Raw genomic sequence first — 10027 nt, 5'->3', positions numbered from 1 at the left:
TCTATCATGGGATAGAGTAATTCTGTCACCTTATAAATTGTTTTGGTTCAGTTTTGGAAATGTTTACTTGCTGTTCTAATGAAATGTAGGTATTTTTAGCTTTCTTTTCCCTTTTTTTAAAAAAAAAAGTGTTTTTGCATTACCACACAACTTCAGGGCAACTGCTGAAAATTTAATGTCATTATTTTTTCAATAGAACCAGGTATTTGTTGTGCACAGCCTGTTTGTTATCTGTCTTTACAGAAAGCATGATGGACAGGTTTTTAAAAGTCATATGGCCTCTAAAACCATAGAAAATCCTCTCTATTCAACAGTTCTTTAAGGCAAGAAGATTTAAGTTTCCACAACTTAACAATGCAGCAGAGATTCATTAAGTTCACCTTTGTTTGCCACATAGCTGAGGTTTACCATCCCCAGGTGAGCGACTGTGAGTTCCTCTCTGTTCTGCCCCCCACCCCCCATGCTGGACCTCTCCCAGTGGAGCTTGGGAAGGGAGGCAGCAAGGCCATGTGAATGCCATATAGTAAGGTAAGACTTGGCCGCCGGGCATCCGGAGAGAGGGCTCAACTCCCTTTGTGGTTCATCCCTGACAGGTTGAGGCGATGCACAGACCAACTCCTCCCATCCACTTTCACCTGCAATATTGTCCCAGGTGGAGGGGTTGTGGGGGAGGCACTGAGATGTCCCTATAGGGCATGGCTTCTGTGTAGCTCGATACCCCAGTGGGCTTTGGCGACCTCCAGAGAGAGGTTAAATGAAGCCAGGGCTGTCTGACGGACAAAGACCGCAGGTCAGCACCCAGTCCTTTGATCCATGCCTGCCCTCTTCAGACCAGAGAGTCAGACCTTTTTGTTTCACCTTGCTTTTCTATCCCGAGGGCTAGTCCCCTTTTTTCCTCTCAATCTGCCCCCGACAATGGAGTCACTTACAAAGCTCTGTGCGTTGTATGGTCTGCCAGTCACCAGAGGGAAAAGGTTTCAAAGAGAAGGTAGTGGGGCTCGGTATCTCCAAGGTCCCCCGTGAGGCGATAGATACTGAGTCTTTCAGTCCCCTGCTCCGAGCCACAACACCACAGCTGCACCAAACACTTAGAGGCCTTATTAAACAAAGACGAAGTCCGGGAGGTTTCTTTATGGGGATAAACAGTTGAAAAAAGAAGCAGAAAAAAATTGTTGACACATGCTTGAGGAACTGTAATTTTTTACTTTTGACAACTTTAGTTTGAAGGCAGCAGTAATCCCAACCAGACCAAGGGCAACTACACAAAAAAATATTTAGAGGGTTGTAACTTTGTTATGTAACTGACAAAAACAGCTCACTGACTTATGACTTTGTGTCATTTCTTCTTTATTTCACTCTAATGTTTAAGATAGGGAGAAATGGATGTTTCATGGAGCATTACCTACTCTTCATCAAAGGTAGGTAGGCACACTGAAGTTAACTTGTTTTGCATTTACTGTCTGACAATTATTCACATATAGCCCTGCTCAAAACCTAAATCAAAAGAGACTATTGAGGTTGATGACAGTTACTTACCCAACACTGACCATTATCAAAATGCTGTTTTGTTTAATTGTATATTTTATTTGTAATGGGACATAGAGTACGCCTTCAGTTAGCACTGCAATGTTTTTGCTGATGATTTTTGACATTGGTTGAGATATATGAGACATTCAGGCACCAACGTGTAAAGAAAGGCTTTTTTGATGTTGTTTGACAAGCGTCAAAGTTAATTAATCTGATTTTCCTACATTTGTTCTAATTGGAAAGTTCTGAGCTTTGAAAGTGGGACTCAGAAGAAAAGTTTGTTTGATCAAAACAATTTAATTCTGACTGGATTGATAAACTAATGGCTAGTCCAGATCTCTGCTGCATTAAAACAACACTAATCTAACAAAAACATTTATGGCGGTTCATGCAAGCGCTGTTTTATAAACCTTTACACCACAGTCAGTTTTAAATTACATAGTAGAAAGATTATAATATTCCTACAGGAAACATTATACTGTCTGCACAGCAACAAAATTTACTGTGCAAAGGTGTAAAAAACTGTTCATCAAAACCTTTCATCAAAAGATCTTAACTATCAATTTAGTTCTGATGTTTGGGGTTAAAAATAATGCTTGTCCTTTGAAAAAATGTGCTAATTAAGAAAATTGAAACCTTGAATCAGATTTTTTTTTTACCAGTTGTCACAAAAGTCATGTAAATGGTATTTAGAAAAGAAAAAAACCCATCATTTTATCTTTAACTAAATGGCTCATATTAAAATAGCCCCTGTTTTTAATATGGTTAGGCATACCAGTGTATTAACATTCTTGCTATTGTTTGTAATTATAACAGAGTGTGTGCATTGACTCAGTGTCTTCCATTATAAGAGATGTAAGAGTGAGTCCTTGTGTGTGGCAGGGGCCCTAACTGAGGGCCATCTGAGCAGGAATGTAAAGACTGCACTGGGGGCCTCTGTGGTGCTAATGGATTAACAGGCCAGCTTGGCATGCTAATGGAGATTGTCTGTGATGTAATGAGCTTCTAATTAGGTCACCTCTGAGCTTGACCCCCATGTAATGAGGGGAGGGGGGCAGAAGGGAGAGGAGGGGCCCGGGCCTGGTGATAGCACCCTGACCTGCAGGTGTGAACCAGCCCGGGCTGTAAACAGGGCTGGACATTCCTGGCATTCTCAGCTCAGCATCCCCTCCCGAAAACTCCCCTCCTCCTGCCTACCAATAACCCTTCTGGTGGATACACACACAGAGATACAATTGGAGCCACATTGCATGCTCCCAGGTTTGGTTTAAAAAAAATGGGTACATTGGGTTTGGCAATTCTCTGAATATTGGACACTACTTTTCTTTATGATGTTCTTTTCACTTTGGGGAGTCAGAGCATTATACTTCATACTGGATTTATAAATAAAGACATCTAGAATAGTTTAATCAACCAGTGTTATTGCAGTTCCTGATCTTTCCCTGCCTAGAATCAGATTCATCATTAAAGCCAAACACGTCTCAGTCTCTGCTTCGCCTCTGACAGAACAAAACATGCCTTCATTTACGTAAAGGGGGATAACACCCAGCATGTTACCAAGGAACTGAGGGCGAGGGATTTTTTTCTTTCAACTTCAATTGTGAAAACAACCCAAGACAGCTACCAGAAACTTTATTGCACTTTTTATGGCCAATAGATGCAATTGGCATTGTATGATCAGTCTAGTGGGGTTTATAGGATGTGGTCTTCACAAGAGTGCTGCATAAATTGTAAATGAGCAGGAATTTGTCAGTTTTCATTCATTTCTTTACATGTTGACTGAATTAGACACTTCTCCAAGGAGCATTTGTTTCTAGTTAATCAAGATTAAAGCTGGTGCTGTGACTGCGTTCTATTCGTGCATCTTAATTCTTGTTCATACTCATCACAGGTGGATTTGCATACTTGTGCACAAGCTTGTGTGCGTGTATGTAACTTTAAAAGAGCTGGTGTGAATTTGTAGCATTTGTTGTTCACACAGGCAGATAGATAGGATCAATGCAGGTTATCAGTCATGGAGGGCGGTGACCAGGATGCAAGGAGCTTTAGGGGGAGTGGTATGATGAATGACCTCGAGGAGCTTATCCCTCTGTTTGTAATGTTGGACTTATCAGATGTTGTAGGCCAGGCCAGTCACTTGGTTCAGTCTTTGCCTCTGGGGCAAAAAAAGTGAGTTATTGTTCAAACTTTTAAGAGAATGATCAGTTAAAATCAACATACAGGACATTATGAAAATGTCAGGATGCGTTGCGTAACTGAAAAGAGTGATGTTGCCATCATTTGCTGGTGTTATTCATGTTTTTTAAATAAAAATTCCTATTGCTTATTTGCCTTGATGGTCATGTTCAGGTTTAAGTAGATACCACCATATGTCAGGATTAAAGGAATAATACTACTGGAATAATACTTTAGCTTTAGATCCAGTCTACAAAAATTCATTTTATTAAACATGTAATTATATCAAAGATAAAAAAAGAGTAAAACACAACCATTTTGATTGTTTTTCTTTGATTGCCCATGGGTGGCAGTGTTTGGATTTTTTCAGCTAGACCTCTGAAGGCATGGAGGTAGTAACCCCTGAGTGGTAAGTGGACACTTTCTTTATCAGTCCCTCATTCCCTCTCTTCTTTTAGTGGCCTAGACTCATTAAGCCATCTATAAATAGTTTGCTCTTAATTAGGAGGCTTTTATAAGGCTCTCTCGGGGCCTTGAGGGGATAATCAAACTCCAGTAGTTGTAGGAAGTCATCTGTCTTGACAGTCTGCCCTCTTCCTCAGCGGTGGTCCCGTCAGACCTAGTCATCAACTGAACCTCCATTTTAAATTTCTTTCCCATTTTTTTCCAAACTCTAACAATTTCCATCATCTTGCATCTTCCACAACATGAAAAACATTTGTGCCCAGTGTTTGGGTATTTTTGGAGGTCATTTTAATTGCCTCCTTCCTGCCCCCAAGGCCTAACCAGTTCTTTTATGGATCCTCAGGCACCTGACCCCCCCTTTGGCTGCTGTCTACCCTTTCAAGGGTCTTCCTTCATTTGCTAGGCATGTCTGCCAATGCACGAAAGGTGGTATCTCACTGGTTTGCAGCGAGTTGGAGTCTTCAGAATTTTTTGCAATTTAACTCTTTTTTCATTTAACTTTCTCATGTATTGAACAACTAGTACATCAGCAGATTAAATCATAACCAAGGGACTGCTGACTGCAAAGGTGGATAGAAAACAAAGGTAGGCAACAAAATAATTGCTTGCAAAACTGCATTCCTGGCTGTGCACATAAAAATAGGCACATTAAAAACTTTGCTTTGTTTGCGTCAGTAATTTTATTTTTGCACAGCTTTACTTGTCACAAGAAATGTATTATATATTATAGGTTTAGTTTCTTTTAACTTAACTTGCAAGTAAAAATCCATTTTCATGCAACATTTGGTGGTTAAAAGCATATTCATCACTGTCATTACAGGCGGTGCTCAAATGAGGGTGAAAGCTTATCCATGAGCAGATGTTTACCGCTGGGGTCAAAGGGCATGCTGTGTTTACATCGGTGGGTTTAGAATGGCCTTGTTTAGAATGGAAAATGCTGCTTTAGGCAACGGCTCTAATTAAATTAAGTTTTTCTTCTCCTCATCCCTTTCCCCCTGAATTTACTGTTGCTTTTAAGAACTCACTTTTTGTTATACAAGATTCAAAACAACTGCTGCCCCAGCGTCATGTCTATGTCACTTCCTGCCTTAGGGTGCGTGTGGCCTCCCTACTTCCTCCTTTATTCATTCCAGAGGTGGGCTCTGAAACGCTGCTCCAAATGAGCGAGCGGAGCTCCTTGGGGCTCTCTAAAAGGCATGCAGTTTGTGATTTGGACTAAGATATGTAAATCTGGGATGGCCTTTAGTGTGTTTCTAAGAGGAAAGTTACTCAGCAGCTGTTTTTTGTAACTGTGTCTAAAGTCCTGCCTTTTAACTCTTGGCAAGAGATACAAAGAGAGGCTGAGGAGAAAGAAGGGAGAGGCACTGCTTATGGGAAATGGAATGATAGCTCAGACCAAAACAAATTGTTTCTGGTTTCACTTGAGCCTGACCTTATTATCAGCCTGTGTCAGATCAGACAATTGCTGGAGCAGAGACAATCCAGATGGAAGGGCCTAAAAGAACAGTTTGAAATGATTTGAGCTCGAGTAAAGGGCAATTCTGTATTGAAATTTGTACATATTTCTCTGTGTGTGGAGGGTCAGTAGGTTGAAGGTCAGGTCTAATGCCATGGTCCTTGCAGGGGGATGGGTTGTGGTTGGGTGGCCTTTACCTCTGGGTTGCAGACATGAGGGAAAAGTGAAATACCCTCGCAGATCCTAATGATGTTTTCTTTAGCAGTAAAACATCTAAACAAGTCCACGACTCAGTAATGTGACCCAATCCGGGGTCGCAGTCTGGTCACTGAAGGAAGTGCTTATGTTTTAATTAGTGGAGCTGGAAATAACCCATTTACCAGAGAAACAAGAAAAAGTGCACTTGATTGTTAGTGCAAATAACATGCAGGCTACCTTAAAATGACTAGAAAGGAGGTCACAGAGATACAGTAAAGAAATTAAACTGTTCAGCATTCAAGTTCACAGTTTTTTCCCCCAGTGGTGCAAATAAAAAGAGTAGCTGTGATTACTGGGATGGGTGTGTCATACAAGCAATAAGTCATGTCATGTAACAGCCAATGATGCTGATTTATGGGTTTTCATCTGGGGCTGAGGGGGTGTTGGGGTAATGAAGTGATAGTTAAGAAAAAGAAGGAACCACTCGAGGATTTTCTGTTCTGTCTTATTATCTTTCTGCTTGCTCCTCCGCTGTAATTGCATCATCAGCCCATGTTTTTGTTTCCTTCCTCTCGATTCTCATGTGACACCTCGGCCTGATTCACGTGGCATTATTACAGCTACCGAGCAGAGCATTTGGGTGAGGCCCAGGCTTTGTTGTTGACAGGATAGTGGTGATTAACATGCCTTCTCCTGACCCCAGCTGCTGCCTGCTCCCTCAGCCCTCCCTTCTTGGTCCCTGCTGCTCCCGATGCCTCAACCTGCATCCTGAGAGACCTCTCAGAGTTTCTGTGCTCATATATTAGTCCGTTTAGTAGGCTGTAATGATGTGTGAGGACGGTGGGGGGGTATTTAGGTTGCCTAATTATCAGCTAATTGCTTCCTATAATTTTATAGTATTTCCACTGCTTTATGGAGAGTACCTTCAGCTGTTCCTTTTTTCCTTTTACATGGAATTTGCCTAAATGATGTGATGTCACAATTCCACACCCCCGTTCAATCTGGCTCAAGGGCACCACAGACAGGGAAAATTAGAGGGGAACTTTCCCATAAAAGAGGAAGGCTGGACTGGTTTTCAAAAGGAGTCAGGTGATGCAAAGGAAAACAGGTATTCACAGGCTCGGTTTCTTTTATACTGCTCAGTAGCGACAAATTCATTTTTAATGACTGAAAGACACATCTTGGAAGTCATTTGATTTTCCACCCAGGCACTATAATCCATTTTTCTTTAGCCTGGCCTGTTGGAATGGGAGCTGACCACAAAGTATGCTAGTTAGTCAACCACATTTAAGTTGCTTGTGACAGAATTTGGATAAAATAAAAAGCCTAAAAGGACCTCTATATACCGTCCCTAAAACCACCAACGGTTTTTGTGTGGTTAAACTGCTAGTGGCTGAAAATGTGCACCAAAGGTGTGTGCGCTCTTATGTGTCTGAATGACAAAATGAAACAGCCAAAGGGATAATTCAGATCTTTTGAAGTGGGTTTCAGAGGAAATATTATAAACAATTAATTTCTCACCTGCTGTAGCTAACTCTTTGAATGACCTCAAGGCAAAAACACACCAGGCACAATGGAGTGTCATTAGAAGCCTGTCAATTACGCCATTAAAACATAGAAGACGTTTCAAGCTGAATTGTGCAGTAAAACACAAATCAGCTTTAAAATATTAGCTTAATGTGTTTTTCTTTTCTACCAGATCAGCCAATCTTTTAAGCAATATACTGTATGGTCAGCTAATATCTTTTTTTTTGGTTTTGCCATTGTCTTTACAAGAACAGGTTTTTCGGGTCAAATACTGCATCTCTGGATATTTCTCAACTCATAAAATTTAATCTTTTCTCATTCACTTTTAAACTTCTGACACGAAACGGCGCTACAACTAAACAGTAGAAGAAGAACTGTTAATAAAAGCATGGAAGGAGAGCTTCTACGGGAAGAAGCAGAAGAGTGAGTACACATAAAAATATATTTTTTAGGAGCAGCAGGGCTTAAAAAAAGAACAGCGTTGAGAAATATTGCCGGACTCCGTGGCATACAGCGTCTGCTGGCAGCCATTTGTAAACAACCACTGAACTCTATGAAAATGACCATGTGATTATCAGTTTTCTCCCCATTCTGGTCAGAACTAATTTGTATTTTTCTGAACTGAGACTGTTTAAAGAGTTATCTACAACAGATAAGAGTTAAATGTTTATAACATTTCCACAGAACCCTGCTTGAAAATATCTGAGCTATCCCTTTAAACTAGCAGCTTGCCACTTTGCTTGCTTTTCCTTCTCCTTGTGTTTGCCTGAATCCAACCTGGGCTTTATTTCCCAGCGGAAAACAAATATTAAGTGCGCAGATTTCTGCTTTACTGCTGCTGCGTATCTGCTCGGCCCTTTCTTGCTTCTGTTCCCTCACATCCCAGATATAATTATAGCCGTCCGAGGGATGATTATATGTTTACTCTGGAAGCTGGCCGACTGCCTGTCCCCAGTCACAGAAAGAAGCTGCCTCTCAGAGGGGTTCCTCTTGAAAAGCACCACAAAAGTGGCTTATTTAGCAGGGTTCAAACGCATGATGGAGCAGATAGAACGACTCAAGACAGAGAGGAGGCAACACCAAGAATGGGGAGACCAAGAGTAGGAGTGGCTCTAAGTTATACCTATTTATACTTTTCTGCCCACCACAGTAGTTCTTTTGCCTCTTCTCTTGAGAGGCCTGGTTTGCAGAGTCTGGCCAACATGCAGCAGACGAAGGGTGGAAAAGGGATATGCGAAACACAAAATGAATGCCTTTAGAAGGCAACAATGCTTTTATGCTACAGACATCAATTCACGGAGCATGTTCTTCACCTTGAAGATCTTAATCTTAGTTTAGAAATAACGACAATGAACTATTGAGTTAACCATATTCGTTATTTAGTCAAACAGCTTGTCTTATTTTCATATAAACCTTTTTTTAAAACAAGTTGAAAAGAAAAGTCTCCCCAAGTACATTTTTAAAGCTTTGCGAGGTACTTAATTTGGGAAATAAAACTAGCAAAATTCATATACAATAGATGCTTAAATTGCATTTAATTCACATTTAAATGCTGCCTGCATGCTTTAATATTGTCACAGAAATTCCAGTCCTTATATTTATGGTGCTTAGCCATCCTTATTAATATCATGTCTGCTAAGAATAAATGTTCCTTTAGGTCAGGTAAAGGTCATCATTCCACAACTAATTAACCCCCTTTCCTCTGCACACATAACCACAACTTATTATCACCCAAAGGCGAAGGTGGAGTGATACCATTTTTGCCCGTGTGTGTGCGTGTGTGCGTGTGTCTGTAAATATCTTAAGAAACACTGAACAGATTTTAATGAACCCTTTTGAATAAGTAATCATTGGGTTAACATCTACAACGGATTCACTTCAGGAGAATACAAAACTGAAAATGGCCACACCAGCGAAGTGATCATAACAAAAAGAAAAATGGATCTATCTCAGTCAATTTGACAAATATTTATAAGTCAAATTTAGTGCAGGAGTAGCGTCACATACCCTGAGCTCTAACTGATCAGGTAAAATCTGCATTGAAATATTTGGCATTAACTATGGGAGTCAACTCTCTCTGTTTGTTAGCAAAAAATCTCATGGACCATTTGACAGAATTTAATGAAACCTTCAGGGAATTATTATTTAATGTTCATCAACAACTAATTAATTTATGAAGTAAATTCAATTCAAAATGGCAACCACAGCAAACTGACCTTAAATAACAGAAATAGCTATAATTAAGTGCATTTTTCAGATATTGTGCTAAAAGTTGGTGTGGACGTAGCTGTGAGTCATTCACAATCCATACTCTAAGTGCTACACATTGCGCAAGATCTTAGTTTATAATTTTAGCATTAATTGTTGGAAATCATCCGCTTTTTCTGTTATCAAAATATCTCGTGAACCACTGGACAGATTTTATTAAAACTTTCAGAGAGTAATGATTGGATGTGCATCTACAACTGGCGAAGTCTTGGAGTCAATTGAATTCAAGCCACCACTGCTAACACACACACAAAATAATGGCTGTAACTAAGTCAGTTTTACAGAAATTGGCCCAAACTTTGGCGTGGTTATTGATGAGAGTCTTCCACAACACATACTGAGAGTGACATGATATGAGATTGCACCAAATGGTATTTTCAACGTTTGACCAAAATGGCTACAACTGTCATT

At 40.3% G+C, this 10027-nt stretch overlaps 1 protein-coding gene across 1 annotated transcript in view; it reads left to right on the top strand.

The window, feature by feature from the left end:
* The first annotated feature begins 1317 nt into the window (after window positions 1-1317).
* The window catches only part of bmp4 (bone morphogenetic protein 4), a 37382-nt gene continuing 28672 nt past the window's right edge, over window positions 1318-10027 (top strand). Inside the window, exon 1 of the mRNA XM_037977903.1 lies at window positions 1318-1418. Coding sequence (XP_037833831.1) covers window positions 1384-1418 — 35 coding nt within the window. The 5' untranslated portion in view covers window positions 1318-1383. The remainder of the gene's footprint in view (window positions 1419-10027) is intronic.

Source organism: Kryptolebias marmoratus, linkage group LG10 (assembly GCF_001649575.2).
Source record: "Kryptolebias marmoratus isolate JLee-2015 linkage group LG10, ASM164957v2, whole genome shotgun sequence".
NCBI classification, from domain to species: Eukaryota; Metazoa; Chordata; class Actinopteri; order Cyprinodontiformes; family Rivulidae; genus Kryptolebias; species Kryptolebias marmoratus.
This window is presented reverse-complemented; position numbering and strand designations above follow the sequence as displayed.